A 21,284-nucleotide genomic window follows, 5' to 3' on the forward strand; every position below is an offset into this window, starting at 1 on the left:
AAGCGTCAGCTAAATGAATAAATGTAAATATTAGGCTACATTTTATTATTAAATAGATGTTATGTGTCCCAATAAATTGTGTCATTTTGTAAAGTTCACAATATGGAAACACCAGCAAATGGTTTTGAAAGGTTGATTTCTTTTTATCAATTAACGTGTTGGAATGGAAATTAGTTCCCATTTTCATTACCATTAACACATATCAGATTTTTGAATTTCTTTTTATTTGTGTTAAAACAGCAATGCTTGAGAAATAAACGCTTAAGAGGGAAAATAGACATAGGTCGAACTCCCAATACCATAGTTGCCAATTCAAGTAATACAGTATGAACATTTAATATAAAATGTTCTGACATCACATGAAGGCCGCAAACATCAGCAGAACCAAATGTGCCCAAGAATCTGCGTGATATTGTTTGGAGTTCTGTCACTGACATGAGCTGAGGAGGCGTATTCATCTTGTTGCTCGGGACGATGGATGTATCTCTCTACTGTTGACATCTTCAGCATCAACCTTGTAAGTGGTTTTCAAAACATCTTGAATTTCCTCTAAATGAGAGACCGTTTCCTCTTCCTCCACAAACCCCGCACATCTGCCTTAACCGGGAAAAGCAGCCGTCTCACCTGGAGGCCCAGACACAGGTGTCCCAAAAGTGAAGTGGTGGAAGAAGTATTAAGAACCTTAAATTAAGTAAGTCGCAGTAGTACTAAATACCACACTGTGAAAATACTCCAAAATACTGTGAAAGTCCTGCATTCAAGACCTTACAGTAGGTAAGTGTGTAAAGTGTCAGAATTAAAAGTACTTATGCAGAAAAATGTTCCCTGTCAGTGTTTTACTATATACAGTCCTATACTCAAGTGTAAGCAAAAGTACAACTAACCTGGAGTTGGTAGACTTAGTTGCACTCCACTATTGACCAAAAGTGCCGGGTTCATGCCAAATGTTATAGCAATTTGATAACTTACTGGGAAATCGCAATATCGTTGTCGCAATTTTGTCTTTGGGGGGGAGGGGACAGTGTTAAATGTACTGTAGTCCCACAAATGACCACTGGGTAGGAGCACTGAGGCGGGTAAACAGTACAGCTTTGAGAAATAGCAACCCGTCCTTAAAACAAATCAAAAAAGCAGCTTCCTGTTCAGAAAACTGCACGAATGCATTGAGTCTGAATGGCTTACAGGGTTTCCTCTCACTAGCAACTTTTTTAGGCTTCTTTTTGCAAAGTTTGAAGCTGGAAGAGGAAAGGATGAATGAAAGGAAAATCACAAGGAAGCCACATTCGGCAGGAAGTCAGGGAAAAGTTATAGATATAGCTGTAGGAGAAAGGACAGGAGGGATGAACTGAGGGGAAAACAATCATTTCAGCAACAGGTTGAAAATTATAAGCTTATAGGAGACAACAAGTGTAATGGAAATAATTATAAAGCATTACATTGGTTTATTTATTTATGGTTATCCAATTCATTTGTCAAGTCTTTAATTCCTTTATATGTAATTGGACAGTTAAAATCAAAATAGACTGAATTACTAAGCATTTCATCAATTGACATTGAAATTTGCTATAAGAAATCATTTATTAACTTATAAATTAATACAGCATAAAATAGGTCAAATTACTGGGATTTGTAGAAACAACATCAATAAAGTCAATAAATACATACTTTTAGTAATTTAGTCTATTTATTTACGGATTTATTTTTAAAATTATCATCAAATCCTGTCCTTATTTTCCAGTTAGATATCAATGAATGAAACGCTTCATAATTATTTTCATGTTGCAAAACCTTTTCTAACCTGAAGAAGAATGAACACACAGAGCAACAGGTCAAGGTCTCGTCTCTTTGCCCAAATGTTCTTCTTTTACTTCATTCATTGTTTAATGAATACAGTGAGAGACAAATAAATACAGACAGAACAGCGGCTAAAGGGGAAGAGGAGGGGGAGAAGGAAAACCGGAGAGGAGAGGAAGAAGAGGTTCGAGTGTGTAAAGTCAGGAGAACGGAGGAGGAGGCGCCGGTTTGGAGCAGGACCAGTCGATCCTTCTGAACCCCTTAAAGTCCTGTAGTGAGTGAAAACTGGAGCCACAAGGCAGAACTCGTTTTATTCTGTAAACAACTTCATCTGTTGTTATCTTTGTCATCCTACAAACCCAATTCTACTGAGCGTAACGGCAACTGGGTGCTTTTCAAGAACTAACAACTCAAGTAAAAGTCTCATGTGTTAACGGTGATGCGGGTTGAGGAACTGAGCGGTCTGTAAGGAGGGAAAATGCCGGGAACAAAAGACGATGCGAGAGAGCCCTCACTCACAATCTCCCAAAGATAACAGGAACATACTTAAATCATTAAAAAGAATACAAAAGTTGCCTCGTTGCCTTTGTTTTTTTTGTTAGTTTTTACTTGAAAAAATACTTTAAAAAGTAACAAATCAACAGAAAACAGTAGTGGTGGACGTTTGAGCTCGACCCGACAGAAGGCATGTTCAAAACAAAACAGAATAACTAAGCGTGCACACATTCATTCAGCACACTGAAACTTCTAGAGACATTTCAAACATGCCTTCTTATCTGCCGAGCTCTGGGGTGAACACACACACATGACTTCAGGGTCGGTTTTTTAATATGACTAAGGAGAAGAAGGTTAGCAGAAGGGGGGAGTGGACGCTGCCATGTCGATATTAAGACTTGTCTGCTGATTTGAGGAGGTTTTCTTTGCTCCTTCTCTTCACGTCCCAGTTGTAGACTCGTGCCATGTCTGAAGGGAGCAGTGAGTTAAAGAACAGCAGCAGTATTTTAACTGTATAATGCAGTAGAGCTGGAGGAGTACAGGAGGTGTAGTTTCCAGTTTCTGACAGTTATTTTTAACCAGTATGGCTGTTTGATTCTGGCAGGATATTTAAACCCATTTTAGAAGCATTTGGCAATTTTCAAAGTAAAAGTAGCAATACTCAAGTAAAGTAGTAACGTCCCGCAGTAAAAATCTTAGCAAAGTACAAAGCAAAATAAACTAGAAGTACTCATTATGCAGATCCGCCATAATCACATACATTATATTACTGGTTTATAATTAATGGTGCATTTACGTGTACATTTCTTTAATATTGCAGTTGGTAAAGGCCAGGCTCATTATAAACCCTTTACTCCTGACACAGCTGTAAAATATACAATACTACAAGGATTATTGAACATCATACTACTACTACTACTACTAATACTAAGGGTGATCGTGGATGTTGAGCAGAACTAAAGACGCATGAATAGGATTCGTGTGGTGACGTAAACAAAGTGCTCTGATGCTAGCAAGGCTATTTTGCTAACCTGAATCTTGTTTATTTCAACTGCCTGTATTGTTGTTGTTGTTGTTAAAAATGAAATCCACTTTTGCTGGCAATTCTGAATTCTGAAAGGGGGGGTGACAGAAAAAGTTTGATAACCACTGATTTAATCCATCAGTACAAATGCAACACCAAGGGTTCGCCACCGTTTTAGACGGCATCAAATGCTCGGGACTCGTTTAATGACTTTTCCTAAATCTTTAATAATATGGGATGCGTTGATCTGCCGCAGTATTTAAAAACAGAGCTGTAGACTCTGTTTAAACATTATGCGTTTTTTTTTAATAATTCAAGCTTTATTAAACAAAAATAATGATAAGATCAGTAAGACCATTTGTATTCTGACTACGTATCATGGTCATGATTTTATCCATGCATACAAAGACAATACCAAGGGTTTGCCAGAGGATGTCACAATTTTTGATTGTATCAAATGCTCCGAACTATTCAACGCAACTGCTTCAGAGTGATTCACAGATTCAGAAAGCTTTGTTTCCCCCATCACTAAGGAAAACAACGAGTTTGTATCACAAAAACAGCTCTGCAGAACAGGTTGAATCAGTAGTGGACTACATGGTGGAAGGATACTGACTTCGGTGGTGGTGAACTGGTCTCGCAGGAAATCCAGATCGTCCTCGAGTGTCTCTAGGTTACGAGATGCTGTTGAAAGGTTCTTCTCTAGGAGAGCCTGGGCTTCATCGATGTCGTACTCTAACATGACGTTAGCCTTTTGGGGAAAATGTTGGAGGTTAAAGCTTCCAGAGGTCAAGAAGACAACCGACTCAGCGCATGACCTCTCCTGAGCATCACCATTACTTCATTCATCATGCTTAAGTGTACATTTTTTGTTTTAAAAGTGAACTTTCAAAAGTCTACCCACATATTCCATGCACGTCTGTTCCTTCATCCGTCTCCCGTATAATTGCTCTCAGACATGGTTTTGTGATGAAAGGCTACACACCAGTAAATAACTTACCCCTAACCATAGGCAGACTTTATTGGTGGGCGGCACTAAGGCCTTGCAGTAAACATTGTCAGCCAATAGGAAGTGTGTTTCCATGGGGTCTGTGGTCTCCTGGGAAAAGAAAACATTACAGAAAACTGGTCAGAAGGCCTCCATTAATAATTGTTTTATCACACTTACCTGGCTTTCGAGGTAACTGCTCAGATACAGAGACAAGCAGCCTATATTTATTTTCATTTAAAAGTTTTTGAATAAACTACTGAGGAGTTTTAATCTTAAGGGAATCATTAAGTTCATCAGGAAACAATTTAGCGAGTTTATACAGTGACATGTATCAATATATGCAGAACTGTTGTTTTTTACGTTTTTGAATAACATAATACTATATTTTAATTTCTGGTCATTTACACGACCTATCCCTCATCAGATGATTCACATTCAGACACATAAATCAGCAACAAATCATAAAACCAAATTCCAATATGTATACACATATTACAACCAGGTTCACTGTTAAATTCCAAAATGTTTGGAAAAACAGATTACAGCCCGTTTGTTTACAAAGACGATAAGCACCTTTTTCTTCTGCATGTGCCTTAGGATTTCTAGCGTCTGTGTGATTTGTGGAATCTGGCTTTTCAACCTGCACATTAAGAGAAGAAAAACGTTTTAGTCAAGTAAGTACGTAAGGCATTAATGAAGTCATTACATGATTACACAGCCAAATGCAATGTGGATGTTATAACAGCATGCTGTGAATTTCTGTACACGAAGGTGAGGCTAACTTCAAACAACAACATTTTCAAAGTGGCTCAAAAGATATTATAGTTATAAGTGATGATTTTATTTATTAAATGTTCGTCCACTTGCTAATGACTAAAGTCTGCTGTACACAGAGTGATTTTGGGCTGACCGATGATGACACTTGATAGATCGGTGGTGAAATCTTTTGTTGTAAATCCAAAACAGTGATTTATAAATGGCCTTTAACAGCAAGTCCATAGCTGGTCGAAAGACAGCCTGCGACAAAATTCTTACATTTAAGACCAAAGTGTCACAAAATTACTGTTTTTACTACGTCTACACTCAAACCAATCGAAATACGACATGAGATGATGCAGAATACATTGACCTGTATCCAAACTATAAGCATCATGTTTAAACATATCTAAATAAACATGTGTCAGCTCTATGTCCAGTGCCATTTTTAAAACATGAGAGCTCAGATGCAATAAACTTAGATCTCCGTTATCATACCAAGAACCTTGAGAGCCGAATGTGCTTTTCATGTACGTTGAAAATTCAGGGATTTTAAATACGTAACCATAGAGTTTGATACAGTACGCATAATGTGTTGGGGAAAAAAGATACATCAGATTTCACCAGCTCTTAATGTAACAAATACAGAATATTACCCAGTTAATTTTCTTTTGGCAGTATGAGGGTAAGTCCCTTTCCAAGGGTAAGAAGTCCTAGTCAGACTTCTTTCAGCCCGTTATACAGTGTGTTTTTATTTTTAAATAATGCAGTCCTGGCCGTACATGTGAACATAGGAAACTGAACCATTAAAGACATACCCCAGAGTCAGTATATTTTATGTGAGTAGACGAGGTGTCTTGGTGTTACCTGAGTTTCTTTTGAGACAGGTTGAGCTCCATGTATTTATATTTCTGGTACTGTTCGTCCAGTTTCCTCAATGCTGAATCTGCCGTCTCGTTGCCTGGCTGCTTCATAAAAGAGTCGACATCCTCCTGTAAGATCGAGCAGAGAGCACCCAAAAAAAAGAGTTCAGAAAAAAAAAAAAACACCACTCAAACAACAAACAATGGAAAACAGCAACAATTAAGATTTAGGCTTCAACAACTCAACTCTCCTGCTCAAAACCTTGTTGTAGTCAGTGTGAAATTAAAAAAACATATGCTTTTATATTGTGAAAATAGCTTGATCTGATGCCATGCAAACGTACTTGTAAAGTATGCGTTACAAAAGGATACATGAAGCCAATTTGATGATTACTAATGAGTAGTGGAGAAGGGGTAGGATTAAATAAGCTTATACTTCTTCCTTTAAAAAAAAAAAAAATTGTTTGAAATGAAGCTTTCATTCATTCAACTTCCTTGGCGGGACACTGAGACAGATACTGGTTGTGAAAAATTCCTCCTGCGTGATCACCTGCTGACAAAACAACTAGTACTGCTTTATTCTATGTGTGGCAAGAAGTGACGTGTTCTACACCAAATACGGGAGTAAATACTCTTTAATCTAGGGGTTTTCAAAGTCCGAGACTGTGGGCCTCCCCTTTCAGATAAAGGTTGATAAAGGAGCCCCTCCTTCAGTTTACTAGGTCAGTTTTGCTCCTGGATGCCTAAGGGATCATGTTTATGTTATATGATCACACAGACAGACAGATTAAGCCAAAACAGCTTAATATTGCTGTTTGACAGAACAGACCACACCTAACACATAATCAAAACTACTGTACAGCTGAACTCTCTCTCTCTCTCTCTAACCAAAACACACACATTTAGATACCTCCTTTTGATCTTAAGTAATGTAATTTATTTTAATTGAAACCCTCTGCTTTAATCGTCCTGGGACTCTTTGCTGGGCTCCAACCTGACATGCGCCAGAGCTGCACCTGGAAGTTAAGATGTTCATTCAGTGCAACAACCTGCGTGTTTAAAGGAGCACAAAATTCAACCTGTACTTGTTACAATACTGAATTATGCCTGCCAGTCTGAACGCGTTGTTAAACTGTGTATAGTTTTAATATTAACATTTAATAAAGGATGTCGTGAGGAGGAGATGCAGCTAACGCTATTTTAAATGACAGCAATAGGTTTATTAGCGAACAGCTCAGGGTTAACTGGCTAACTAAAACACTTTAAAAGCCTAAAGACGAAACGAGGTAAACTGAAAATAAGAAGCAGCTAGCGTTAGCTCACAGACACTGTTAATGACCATAGATGGACGTGAGCAGCCGCCCAGCCTGCACACACAGCAGGATTTACTCACTTAGCTCTGTTGCTAATTCAGCTAACTAGCTCGTAACCAGCACACAGGCTACAGGAATAAAAAGTGTGTTTTCTGCGGTCTAAGCCCGTTGTCGACAGGTGATAATGTGAAAGATGTCAGGTTTTACGCACCACAAACACGGCTTCAGGGATCCCGAGGTGCTTTTTCTTTGTCGCCTGTACGGCATTGCTGTTGTCTATGGTCGCCGCCATCTTGGAGAGAGGCTGCTCCTTCCTTCCTTACGTACAAGTCCGGGCGTCAACCGTCTGGAGAGCAGCGCGCAGGCTCGGGCGCCTCTAGCGGCCGCAGGCTGCAACTGCTGTTAGTACTACTGCCGTCAGGAAACTGCTGGAGTTTGGTCTTAGTTTTTAGTTTTTGTTCAGTTTTCAAGTTAGATTTATGGTAGCCTGTTTGTTTTTATTCGTGTTTTCTTTGGTGTCCAAAGGTTTTGTTTTGCAGTATTACAAAGTAATTAAGTACATTTACTCAGGTATTCTAAATGTAGAGTACTTTAAGTCTACTTGTGGCAAATACTGTTACTCCTCTACATTTTTTCATTTATTTGCTATTTCCTTTGCAGATTAATTATGCAAAATACAACCAACAAATAATTGATAACTAATTGATTGAATGATTGAATGAACATAATTATTAGCCTATTATTATCTTGAAAAGGCAGTGAAAGGGCTGCTAGCAGCTTCTAATCACTTCACAATTATATATAGGCTACAATATACAATGATGTCAATCCATAAACATTCCGCTATGCAGTTCAACTCTTTCAATCACAATATTCATGCTACAATATATAACAAAGTTCATTAAATTAAAACAAATTTAAATTAATCCACACAATCATAATAATAGACAATGCTATTATAATGCTAAAGTGCCATTCCTAGAACAACAGCCCATTAACTATACCGTTCATACTGGTAATCACTTTTAAAATGAAGGTGAAGAGTTAATCATCTTAATGATGATTGGTAGCCCTTTCTACATTATTACAGCCGAGTACATGAAGGGGTCCTTTCCCATACAGCTCTTGAACCTGAAGGGAACCAAATTAGTTGTAAGTCTACTCCCTCTTGTGGTGTTATATATGTATTCCCAAATTCTGGTAAAACAAAAATACTGCATAGGGTTCACAGTTACTTTGGAACAACATTATCAACAATCCTGTGAGTTAGACACATTTTTACTTAAGATCTACAGAAGAGGATGAGGGTCACGTGTTTATTTGAGTTCTGAGATTAAACTTAGAACTCAAATACTTTTTCACATGGACCCTCATGCCATGTTGCAGAAAAAATCTTTCTCCGTGAGTTTACTGCAGTAACAACTTCTATTACAGTGAAGGCTGTCCTCCAAGAACACTGGGATTTCAGTGTGCAGTGCAAAAAAGCCTCTCCTGCACATCCATCTGATCACAGCGTGCAACTGTAAAGCCCCATCCCAGCTCCTACTTAATCCAAAAAGGCAACAAACTTCCTATTATTGAGAGACCGGTTCTCACCTCCCACCTTGGTAACTAAATCCATGACATGGCTGAAGTTCATTATCTTGGCACAGAGGTCATCCTTTGAAAACCATTCTCACAAAGAATACCCACATTCCCATATAGTTGGCTAACAATATTTAACCCATGTATGATGCAGTTCAATATTGGACAGTCAATGTTCTCGTTCTGTTCATACAAAGGTTTGACTGAAACTAACATGAGACTTCAGCAATCTGGGTTAGACAAATCAAGTGGTATCTTCCAAAGTTAAGGTTGTTTACTTTTCACTGCAGCTTAGTAAGGAATGTAGTGTAGATACATTTATATTCTCTGTATATTCTTATCTTTCACCATGGCTTAGTTGTTCTTTAAAATGATCGTTGGAAGGTTTTGTTTAGATGTGGGTCTTGCTGTAATCCAGTGTTTCTTAAGAAATGTTTTGCTCAGTGCTTTGTGAAACGTCTGCAAACTAATAATACAAGTTGGTGTAAGCTAAAATTGTCCTAGGAAAAAAGCCTGTCATTGTACTCAAGTAAAAATAGTTAGGAATGTGGTTTTGTGTTCATGTTTTCCTGTTTAGTCTGCTTTCATAGGTTTGGTTTTGTGTTCTGTAAGCTTTATTTAGTCCTTTGCCTTGTGTATTCCCATGTACTTAACTTCCTGTTTCATTCTGAAGTTGTCTGTGTTTAGCCTTGCTTCCTGTTCTGTTCTACTTAATATGATCCATCTGTTTTCTGTTCCTGCCCCGCTCATTTGCCTCACTTCCTATTGCCCGTGTTACGTCCAGTCGTTGTTGGTTTATTGTGGTTGTTTCGTGGAGCTGTCTTGCTCTGTCTCCTGCATTCTGTGTATCCGCCTGTGTTTGGATGTATGTACTCTGTGCTTTTGTTTTTTTACTTCCGGACTCAGCCACTGCCTGTAAGTTAGCTCGCTTTGATTTAATAAATCACTGAACTCAGCTCCAGTGTCTAGTGTTTTGGTCCTCAACTTACTCACATATACTGCAGCCCCCTTACAAAAATGTACTTAAAAGTATAAAAATAAAAGTACTAATTTTGCAGAAAGATGGTCCCATCAGTTTTTATTTTTATATATGATTTTTTTTACTGCTGCATTAAGTTTCATGATGCATTTTACTGCTCCAGATGTTTGCAGTTGAGCTCATGTTTACTACTTTATACTACACTGTTGGGTAGTTTAATTTACAGCAATGCATCGTATCTTGTAGGTATATGAAAAATTGTAATCTGAAATGTAACTAGTAACTAAAGCTGTCAGACAAATGTCAATGAAATAAAAAGTAGCTACCATATTTGACATTTGTAGTGGAGTAGAAATATAAAACAGCATGAAATGGCAATACTGAACGCAAGCACTTGTACCTTGATAGATAGATAGATAGATAGATAGACAGAGGTGTGTGTGTGTGTCACACACAGACATATATATATATATATATATAATTTTTCACCTTTACATTTGATAGGACATTTTTTCTCTGCCTTTGTACGTGGGGTGCAATCTAGCTTGGTGTCTGCGTTTGACTCTAAACCCCCAGTTTCCTGTGTCACATTTGACAGCTTCATGCAGGAGAAGTATTCAGATACTTTATGTATTACATTTAGCTTCTTAAGCACACATTGGACAAGGCAGTTTTTAAAGTGTAAAAGATATTTATTGTAAAGGGAGTGAGGAATGAAGATGGCGTGAGCTGAAGATATGGTTGGGAAGCGCAGTGGACAGCAGGCAGTGGCTGGAGTGGTGGCGGGAATAATTGGTGTGGCTTGCTGGCATTAAAATGGAGAGGCAGGGTTTCAAAGAGAAGGCAGACAACGTGGTCCTGGAGCACAACAGAGAAGGCATTATTCACGGGAAATATTCAACAGTAGAGTCACAAGCAAGAGATTTCACAAGTGAGGTCTGCCAGGTAACTATTAATGTATCTGACCAAACAATCTGGTGCTGAGTGGCGGAAGAACCTGTGTAGATATACTGCAGCTGATGAGAGGCAGATATTCTATAAGATCATCATGTTTGTAGCGTTGCTGTTTTGTGAGAACCACATCTCTGAAGTCACTTTTACAGTCCTGTTTTCAGAATGACGATGCATTTTCCAGGTAATCTGGGGGGAGGTTTTAACTGTTGAGCAAGTAAATTTTTCCTAACCCATAAAGGAACACTTAATCCTTCACTTCATCAAAAATTCACCTTCAAAATCAACAAATTTGGAGATCCATGGTTTTCAGTGAACAGGAGTAAAACATTCAGTATTTTTCCCTCTGAGTTGTAGTAGAGTAGAAGTATAACGTTGCATTTAAATGGAAATACTCAAAGTAAAGTACTAGATCAGTGGTTCTCAACCTTTTTTAGGCCAGCGCCCCCTTATCCATTATCCAGGTCCCTTACCGCCCCCCATCTAAAAAGATGTTTGCTATTTGCCCTGAATATTTTAGATTTTTTTTATTGTTACTATTATAATTAAAAACATGGAAAATGTAACAAAAAAGCCATGTGAAAAGTAATTATATTTAACTAATAAGTGAATGTTCCTCCCAGAAACTGTGTGTGAAGCCAGATACTGTTTTCTTGGATGGGGCACTTAATAAGTGGGGGGTATGGGGTCTTTTCGTCACTCGCTGGTGTCGCTGCCGCAGCGAAGTTGCTTTCAGGGTAAGTCCGACAGCAGAATATCTCTCTTGTAAATGTGTAACCACTGACATAACAAGACGTTCAAGGTGTATTCCTCAGAGAAATAAACACTTTTCCACCAAGAAAGAGAACATCAATTTTCCAGAGTTTACACCATAAACGCCATGTGGGTAAAATTTTAGAGATGATACTCTGACACATTTCCCTGAGGAATTTATTCTAATAAGCTTTGGCCCCATTTCTTCACCACCACGGACTATGTATAATTAGGTAAGTGAGGCACGTGACAACACATCACTGTTCATTGAACAATATATAAGCAGTAACAGATATCCTATTAATCACATCTTCAGAGATGGAGTGAAGGAGGAAAAAAAGTCTGCTTGCCATCCCAACAGGAGTGATCGAGTGACAGAGATGGGAAGTAGAGTTAAACTTTTTCTTTAAAGACTTTAATGAAAATTTATTAACTCAACTAAGCTCAACTTTATTTATATAGAGGGTTAGGGTAAGGTCAGGTTGAGGTTAAGCATAGCAGGAAAAAACTGGTTGGGGATAGGGAAACAGTTGTGCTCAGTAAAAGTAAGAGAAACACAAATCAGTGGTGAAGCAGACTTAAAAAAACAACGCCAGCATGCCACCTGTTACATAGTTGCATGGGTGGGGAAATTGGTTTGAATACAGTGCATGAGGTCATCAGGTATGATGATGAATCAACTGATAATCTCATACGGGTAGTTGAGATGGTAGAAGTGCTTAAAGTTAGCAACTACATTATCTCCAATACCTGTTGCCATTGTTCGACTATCAGGTGATAAATAGTCAACATTTTACCTGCCATGTAATGTACCATCTGCACCTTTGCTACTAAATAGCAGACAGAACACCTACTAATGCTCTGTGGAGTAAATCTTATTGTATGTGAGATAATCTGATAATGATAATAATGATGATAGTGATAATAAATAAATAAAAAAAGAAACCTTTTTTGATTAGGACATTGTTTCTCTGGCTTTGTGGGTTGTAAAAAAATCCCAAATGATATTTCAACATCTTCAAAACATTATTTACATGATACCTTATATCAGTAAGAAGGTAAACCTACACGTAGCACTCTAAGCCATGCATGTATTTAGTTGAGAAGAAATGCTTTAAGAAAATGTTTTGATTCAAAACGGTGATGTTCACTGCAGTGGCAGAGCATGGTAGGACCCATGGACCCTTCGCCTCAGACCAAACTATGGTTTTCACCAATACATTTACAAACATTGGGAAAGCTTAGGATCGCACCTCAGGTAATTACATCAAATATGTTAGTTATATTTTACATACCAGGTTAAACTGTAGCTGTGTATCATAAATCATATAGAATAAAATGTGCATTTTATATCAAAAGTAGGTTTCTGGCGCTTAAAACAGAATCTTTGAGTCTGCTGGTTTATGGCTCAGGTCTTCAACCAATGCTTATTAGAAATGGGTCCATTAGATAGAGTCCTGTTAGTCCTGATGGGTCTAATCAGATGTTGGTCCCCCCCTGTCTCTCACTCTCAACCTGTTTATTTCTCTGAGTGCATGAAGACAGTGAGACAGGTGAAAAGGTCAGAGGTCTGTCTGGGTGTGCAGGAAAAAGCAGCCTCATGGACCAACAGCGTCAAACGATGCAGATGACATCATGTGGCATGAATAAACTCACCAAGTCTTCAGTGATTGATTGACAGGTGACTCCAATATTTAACATTTTTTATAAACTGTGTCACAGAACAAATGCATGAAACAACATAAAATACTGACTTGTCTATTTTGAGATCGAGATGGAAACAGGGGAGCATGCAGACTGTGTTTCAGTCGAGGCTGTTTGTTGGACAGAGGAGCTGAGGGAAGGTTTACACTGCGTTTTACTTGACCAACTTCACATCAACATCTTTTCAGTGAAAATGACTCGCACGTGACCTAAGCGACTGTCCTTTAGATCACGTGCGAGTCTTTTTTACGAGCTCAGCTGATTAAAGTTATGAACAGAAATGTCCTCTTTGTCGCCTGTAACGTCAGTGTTGTGTAGAGAAGCAGTTCGTCAGTTTAACAGATCTCAGGTGACATAAGGTGGGACAGCTACTGCTCGCTCGCCTTCACACACGTAAGTAACTGAAAGCTTCTGTATGATTTATAGTTTGTGTTGAGTTAATTGTGTTTGACTGGAACATTTACTGTTTGTTTACACGTTAATTTAACGTCAACGCAGATCAGAAAATCGATTCAAAGCGGCACGAAGTTTTTATAGGTATTCAGTTCCTTATTGAACTCTTTTCATCTGAACCTGGAAAACCTCCTCCAGGAATTAAACTCCAGAGTTGTTTGGAGTTCGTAAATGACAAGACAATGAGGACACATTCAAACACTCTCTAACTTTTACTTTGTTTAACGCTTCTTTGTCGACATTTGTTTGGACAGATTATGTAGTAGCTGCGCAGTTTGTCCACAGAAGAATGTTAGCGGATGCTGAGTGTTTATAAAGTGCGCAACAAAATAATAGCTTCAACAGCGATGATTCAGTTTCTTTTAACTATTCAGCCAACACATTCAATATTGTAATGCAGCTGTGGAGGTTTCTCCAGATTTGTTTGTGTCGTGGAAATTGTATCTCGCTGGTGAGGGATTAAGCAAATAATTGACCAACCGTTGTCTTTTAAGAATTTATGAATAAAAGAGATTAAACAGAAGTACTAAAACGCATATACAGCAATGCAGAGACCTGCTGCCTAGGACAGCTTCGGGGCATGTGGCCCCGAACAAAGGGATGCAAAACCATTTACACAGTCTCGGTTTCTATGTTTTTGGGAACTGATCCTCTCTCGGCCTTGCATAAAAATTCCAGGAGAGGAGAGGAGCAATAAGTGGGGGAAAACACCAAAACAATCTCACAGCTCTGACCTAAACCCTAGTAGCCTAAATGTGTACGGACTAACATAAGGAGTATAGGAGAGGAAAGGTTAGGAAAGGATAAAAAACACAATACATATATATCTATAAGCCATAATAATAATAAAAGATTAAATGTAAGAGGACACAATTTTCTGCCATATAAGTCAGTGTCATAAATACAGCAGTTATTACACTGTTGTTGATCTGGATCAATGTCTAAGACCAGTGTGTTTATGGATCCTAATGCAAATGCATTTCCTAAATTATTACTGAATGTTCACATTTAATCACCTGGCCAACAGACTTCTTATGAATAACAAAAGGTTAGTATTTCATTATCTGATGACTTTATTGTGTAAATCTAGTAGCCAAACTGTAGAACATAAACTTGAACTCTAAACTCCCAGAAACAACAGTGAGGACATGAGCCGGATGAACCTATATAGCCTAACTTCAATGAAAACATTTACTCTCTTGTCTCACATGGGAAATGAACAGGGGTCTCCTGGTTGAAAGTCCAGTTTCTGGACCTCCATCCACCCCAACCACCTCTTTAATCTCTTTTCTATTAAATATTACCTATGCCATCCAAAAGTGATGCTAGTGCATTGAACTATGACGCTGTGGAGACTGATGCCACCGGGGCTTGACCAAGTGTCGATATATGACGAGTTGGGAGTGAGAACAGGTTGGACGTCCACAGTGCAGCTATATGAGGATGAACAGAGTTGTGTGTTTTGTTCTTCTATGTTTGAACAAATCTTCATGAGTCTGTTCTCTTTTGACCTGAGCACCGTTGAACAACCCTGTTCAGAGATGATGCAAACCATTGATGTGATGTGCACGTGGTGTCTTTGGTATTCATGGGAGAGTTTATAAAATGAGGACTGAGGAGTTCTACCCAAGACTTGATTTGAAAAATATTTAATTAGATTTTTGACAGATCTTTAAGAATTACAAACCTTAAAGGAAGAACTTCTTCCTGATGAGGATTCACTTAAATACATTCAGGATACAATTGATCTACAATCAGTCCTGTTTTTATACATTTAAATCTTCTTCCTCTAATAAAACTGTCTCCTCTCTGACAGGGAGAAGATGATCTGGATCCTTCTGCTTGTCAGCCTGACCTCCTCTGTCTCTGGTTAGTAGAGCTGCAACTGACTATTATTATCAATAATCATTATCTTTTGATCTGCATATTATTTTCTTGATTAATTGACTTATTATTTAGTCTTTGAAATGTTAAACAAAGTGGGGAAAATCGCCCCTTATGACTTCCCAGTGCCCAAAGTGACGTCCTTAAACTCCTGGTTTTCTTCGAGATTGGAGATTTACAGCCCAGCTATGGAGCTCTTCCCTGGGGGAACTTAGAGACAGATTGTGGACTTCTGGCTGTGGTCTGATATTGTGGTCAAAGTAGCCAAGGGTGGGTCTTGGTGGGACTGTGGTCCTCATGCTCTGCCATGTCTGGCTGAGAGAGAGAGAGAGATAGAGATTAATAATAATAATAATATTAATAATAATAATAATAATAATAATAAATAATAATAATAACAACCAGGTTATTATATGTTGCTAAATATGATGAAATACTTTAATACTTTAACTTTTTATATTTGATAATTGATTACACTGATACTAGGGCCCTATAATTTCACAAGCTTGTTGAAGACTTTGTGGCTGTGGGAGGAGTCAGATATTCAGATTTTTATCTTTTTGTCAAAATAAGTGAATTCAGAGTTTTCAAACCAAATCACAACACAAGTATTACTTTCTTACTGTCCTTTACTACTATTTACTATTGAGGATGGTGATTTAGAAACAGGAATAGCTGTTTTGTTGGCTTTAGATGCCTACAGTAGACATTGTTAAAACCAAACTGCTTCAGTTTTGGGGGGAAAAAAGGAATATAAACCACATTATTATTACTATTAGTATCTTGTGTTGGTGGTAGTTGTAGTAGCCTCATAACTCAGTAACTCCAATAACCTGTATAATAATAAAAACAATTGTTATTATTATTATTCCAAATGTCAGAGTTTTCTGAAAAGGCACATAACCTCACTGACAAAATAAAGTGGAGTAAATTACCTGTGAAGACCAGCAGGTGGCATAATAAACTTCATTATTACTTTGGGGACTCATTCACTCTAAATACAATGACCATGGTAACAGCCCTTGTAAATAGTTAGGGTTTTATATACAGATAGATTTTGTACATTTTATTGTATTTAGCCTACTTGTATTTATTTCTGTTCAATATTTCTGACTTTACACTAATACAGTGTTATCTTTGCAGTGCTCACAGCACTAAAATTACATTTAAAAACACTTTCTATGAACAGTGCTCCTGTCTATGAGTAATTAGACCTTTACTGTTAACACCTTTCACTTGAACAAGTCTTTTAAAAAAAGGAGTAAAAAATAGTCCTTGTGAAAATGGTTGAGATGATGTAGTTAAAAAAATGTAATCAATTTGTTTAATGCTCTGAGCACCAGAAACTAAATTCCATTCACCCCTACTAGCAGCATTTGTTATACAGGTAACCTGAAGGTTTTAATGCATTTCATTATATTCAAATGTGCAGAAATTACAGTATCTCACAAAAGTGAGTTCACCCCTCACATTTGTGTAAATATTTGATTATATCATTGTAGCAAAGTGTCATTTCTTCAGTGCTGTCACATGAAACGATATAATCAAATATTTACAAAAATCTGAGGGCTGTACTCACTTTTGTGAGAACGAAAATAAGCTGAAATGTTGTAAATGTTGAAATTTAAAACTAATTATCTGTCTGCAGATGGTGAAGAAAATGCCACCACCTACGACGTGTATGATTATTCATCTTATTATGGAGGGGATGTGGGAGAGTTCATTCCTTGCAACTACGACCATGTGGGAGATTTTGGCAGGGTTTTTCTGCCCACTCTATATAGTTTGGTTTTCATTCTCGGCTTCGTAAGTACGTATGTGTGTGTGTGCGTGTGTGCACAAGACTATTACTTTACAAAGCTGAAATGCATATGATACACAGTGTTCTTACAGATTTGACATTTCCCCCCTCTCTCAGGTAACAGCCTCGTGGTGTGTGTCCTGGTGAAGCACAGAAACCAGACTAACTTCACAGACATCTGCCTTTTCAACCTGGCTCTCTCCGACCTCTTGTTCGTCCTCACGCTGCCTTTCTACTCTCACTACTCTGTGGTCAGTGAATGGACTTTCGGAGACTTTATGTGCCGCTTCATCGCTGGCTTCCACAACATCGGGTTCTTCAGCGGCATCTTCTTCATCGTTGTCATGACGCTGGACCGCTACGTCGTCCTCATGCACGCGCAAGCAGTACCACGATATCGCACTCTGAGGAAAGGCATCGCTCTGACTGTGTTCATCTGGATGCTGAGCATGAGTGTCTCTCTACCGGCTTTTGTCTTTACAAAGTTGACAGACGAGTCTGGCGTGCTGCGCTGTGCCTACCTACCTGAAAACGATGACTGGGAGACTTATGACCTCTTGGCAATAAACATACTGGGTCTTCTGATTCCCTTGTTGGTGATGGTAGTTTGCTACTCCAGGATGATCCCCACGCTAGTGAACATGAGGAGTGGAAAGAAGCACCGCGTTGACAAGATGATCATGGCCGTAGCTGTGGCCTTTTTCTTATTCTGGGGTCCATATAACATTTGCCTTTTCTTGAGGTTTCTGAAATCTACAGGTAAATTACTGCTTGATTGCAAACAGGAAGGGCAGTTAATGGTGTCAGTAACAGTGACCGAGGCCTTTGCCTACACTCACTGCTGCCTGTACCCCATCATATACGCTTTTGTACGACAAACGTTTAGGAAAGAAGTCGTGCAGCTGCTGAGCAAATGTGTGCCTGGGATTCACTTTGCCAGAGATTTATCAGATAGCTCATTCAGGAAAAGCTCAGTCGTGTCCAGGTCCTATGAGATCACCTCCACTTTCATCGAGTAGGAGGTGGAAGTCAGATGTAATGTGCTTTACAGACATCACCTGCAGAGTATAACCAGTGTTAGTGTGTGAAGAATTAACCCAAACTGAGAAGCATGTCTACCTTATATTTCATGTATAACTGAAGTGTGTGTTCATTTTGTAATTTTTGAGCTCATATTATTATTATTTGCAATAACATATGGTTTACCGAATAAAGGTCAAATTATGCTTTTTGTTTTTTCCCTTTACTTTTTTGTGTCATATATCTTTTTTTTTTTTTACATGTAACAGTTTAGCAAAGTAAAAAAGTCAGTTGAAAAAGAGTTACCATCTTCCACAGAAAACGCTGCTCCTGAAAACAGCTCAGTTGCCCAACAAGTGTTACAACCATACCCGGTCTCCCCTACATGAAATATAAAATACTGACTAGTCTATTATGGAGGAGAGATTGAAAAGAACATTGATACTACTTGTAAATATGATGCACACCTGCAGCCAGATAGCATAGCATAGCATAGCATAGAGACTGCAAACAGGTTAACCATGGATCTGTTAATAAAACTCGCCTAGCAGCTCCACCTGCTGTTTATGGTATTGTTTGCAGACAGCTATCAAACGGTCTGACAGCTTCTGTTCTCATCAGAATTTTTCTCCCATGTGTGAAATGAATTTCACATTAGTGAGTTTTGTTGTTCAGTTCTGGTCCAAACTTTAATCTAAAATAAAAACAGGTAGACTGTGTTTCTGTCGACTCTGCTTGTGGTTTACACGTTTTAACTTGATCTGATGCGTCTTCACCTTCACTTTCACTTTCGTTCAGGTCCCGTGACTCTCTGTCACGAGCTCAGCTGCGAATTGTAAACAAAAACATCTTATTAATGCTCTGAACGCAGTGCAGAGTAGCAGTTCGTCAGTTTAACAGATTAAGTATCTCAGGTGACATAAAGTGAAAGCTGCTGCTCGCTCGCCTTCAAACACGTAAGTAACTAAAATCTTCTGTTTACAGTGTGTGTTGTTTTAATTGTGTTCAACTGAAACATTTACTGTTTGTTTACACGTGACTGACGCACATATTAATTAAAGGTCGACACAGATCAGAAAATCGATTCAAAGCGGCCCAAAGTTTTATATTCGGTTCTTTATTGAACTCCTTTGATCTAAACCTGTTGCTTTGTGTGAGTGAGAAAGTGTTGGACCACATGAGCAATGTCTAGTATCTCTTTCCCTCTCTCTCCTTATTATTTATTTATTTATCTAAAAAAAATAACGTAAAGACAAGTTCGTTTTGGTTTTGTGTGTGTGTGTGTGGTGGGGGTCTGATTCCGGTCTACTGCATACAAATATCCTAACTTCCCTGCCGCTGCGCCAGCCGTAGCTACGTGGGATTGAATTACAAATAGCCTAAATCTTCACCCTTTTCGTTGTCAACTTTATTTTAGATGATGCTTTCATACAAAATGACTTCTGTGGCTTTTAGTGAAGCAGCTGTTAAAATAACACAAATATCCCGCTCCACATGTGTTCATAACTTCTTAGATCAGCAGTCTGCAGAGTGGCAGATGCTCCTCACTCACTACAGAGGGCTGTCACAGGAATTTGAGGCGCTGTAAACTGGAAACGTGGTGTTTCCCTCTTCTCGGGCTTAACAAACTCTGTCAATAAACTATAGAATCAGAGTTGTGCTGATTTAGTCAAATAAAACTTTGAACGATTATGAGAAAGATTAAAACTCAGGCCTACTGAAGCAAAAACAATAATCTCAAAAGTAAAACCCATAAGTTGCAAACAAACTATTGGTCTTTTCCTTGTTTGATGAGAAGCCCTGTTGTTTACAGCGCCCCCTGCTGCTTTCTCACTGATCAGACTTCTGCTCTCAATCTGCTTTGACGCTGCCAGCTCTCATGTGCTCGTGCTGCATGACTTCTTACTTTATTAATCTTATGGCAATCCAGTTTCCTGTAAACCTTCCAGTGTTTCAGGGCAACAGCTCGTTGCACTGAACATCGGAGCTGTCACTCAAACACTCACTATCCAATGGGAATGCACCCCTGGCGTTTGTGTCAGAACTGAAACAAAAAGTCAGGCAGCGCAGACAGCTGGAAGAGTCACGTGTCTTCTCATTAAAATCATATGTTTGCTTTCACTTACAGTAGGCTAATATTCTGTCACTCGATTTGCAGAAACATGAAAATTAATAGTCTACTGAGAAAATATTCAACCACATGCTCTTTGAAGTTCAATACACATAAAACTACTTTTAAATGTTTTTATTCAGACTTGAAGAAGATTAGACTATATGTCACAGACTTCTAAAACACCCAGATGCTCTGCTGTGGCCTTTAATTTGTTGACTGATCTGTTACAAACCTTAAAGGAAGAACTTATTCATGATGAGGATTCACTAAAATACATCTACACAAATCTGTCCTGTATCTTCTTCCTCTAATAAAACTGTCTCCCCTCTGACAGGGAGAAGATGATCTGGATCTTTCTGCTCATCAGCCTGACCTCCTCTGTCTCTGGTTAGTCGGGCTGCAACTGTGATTAACAATTCTCTATGTCTTTTAACCTCACTTGTTTTCTTGATTAATTCACTTGAGTCTTTGAAATGTTAGCCTATAAAAAGATGTTAATATCTCCCCTCACGACTTCCCAGAGCCCAAAGTGACGTCCTTAAACTGCTGGTTTTGTTTGAGCAACAGTCCCAAAACCAAAATATATTTAATTCACTTTAAAATATTACCAAGACAAGCAGCAGCTCTGTGTGAGAAGCTGGAAGCAGCAAATATTTGGCAGAATAATCCATTTTCTTTCGATCGACTAATCTGTTAATGGACTAATGTTTGCAGAGCCTCTTCTGACGTGTTGAATTTAAAATAATTTTCCATAAACAGTCAGTTCCTTGATAGAAGTGTTTGTGGCTGAAATGAGGTTAAAAACT

General features: G+C 38.4%; 2 protein-coding genes across 2 annotated transcripts; one reads left to right on the forward strand and one right to left on the reverse strand.

Annotated features, from left to right (window-relative positions):
- Window positions 1–202: 202 nt before the first annotated feature.
- On the reverse strand, window positions 203–7,589 carry vbp1 (von Hippel-Lindau binding protein 1). The gene is made up of 6 exons (XM_046065576.1): window positions 7,448–7,589; window positions 5,928–6,052; window positions 4,878–4,944; window positions 4,314–4,412; window positions 3,926–4,064; window positions 203–2,757 (listed from the first exon to the last, which is right to left on the reverse strand). The coding sequence occupies exons 1-6, from the start codon at window positions 7,526–7,528 to the stop codon at window positions 2,681–2,683; spliced, it is 588 nt and encodes a 195-aa protein (XP_045921532.1). The 5' UTR covers window positions 7,529–7,589; the 3' UTR covers window positions 203–2,680.
- A 5,869-nt stretch (window positions 7,590–13,458) lies between these two features.
- Window positions 13,459–18,554, forward strand: LOC123980549 (C-C chemokine receptor type 5-like). Its single transcript, XM_046064986.1, has 4 exons — window positions 13,459–13,600; window positions 15,477–15,529; window positions 17,193–17,354; window positions 17,463–18,554. The coding sequence occupies exons 2-4, from the start codon at window positions 15,484–15,486 to the stop codon at window positions 18,362–18,364; spliced, it is 1,110 nt and encodes a 369-aa protein (XP_045920942.1). The 5' UTR covers window positions 13,459–13,600; window positions 15,477–15,483; the 3' UTR covers window positions 18,365–18,554.
- The last annotated feature ends 2,730 nt before the right edge of the window (window positions 18,555–21,284 follow it).

Source organism: Micropterus dolomieu, linkage group LG12 (assembly GCF_021292245.1).
Source record: "Micropterus dolomieu isolate WLL.071019.BEF.003 ecotype Adirondacks linkage group LG12, ASM2129224v1, whole genome shotgun sequence".
NCBI lineage: Eukaryota > Metazoa > Chordata > Actinopteri > Centrarchiformes > Centrarchidae > Micropterus > Micropterus dolomieu.

Bases quoted from the DNA above. Each gene is read 5' to 3' on its own strand.
- LOC123980549 (XM_046064986.1), top strand. From the start codon at position 15,484: ATGATCTGGATCCTTCTGCTTGTCAGCCTGACCTCCTCTGTCTCTG. The intron at 15,530-17,192 runs GTTAGTAGAGCT...ATCTGTCTGCAG, and splicing joins CCTGACCTCCTCTGTCTCTG to ATGGTGAAGAAAATGCCACC. The intron at 17,355-17,462 runs GTACGTATGTGT...CCCCTCTCTCAG, and splicing joins TTTCATTCTCGGCTTCGTAA to GTAACAGCCTCGTGGTGTGT.
- vbp1 (XM_046065576.1), bottom strand. From the start codon at position 7,528: ATGGCGGCGACCATAGACAACAGCAATGCCGTACAGGCGACAAAGAAA. The intron at 4,065-4,313 runs GTAAGTTATTTA...TTTCCCCAAAAG, and splicing joins AAGTCTGCCTATGGTTAGGG to GCTAACGTCATGTTAGAGTA. The intron at 2,758-3,925 runs GTATCCTTCCAC...TGCTCCCTTCAG, and splicing joins GTTCACCACCACCGAAGTCA to ACATGGCACGAGTCTACAAC.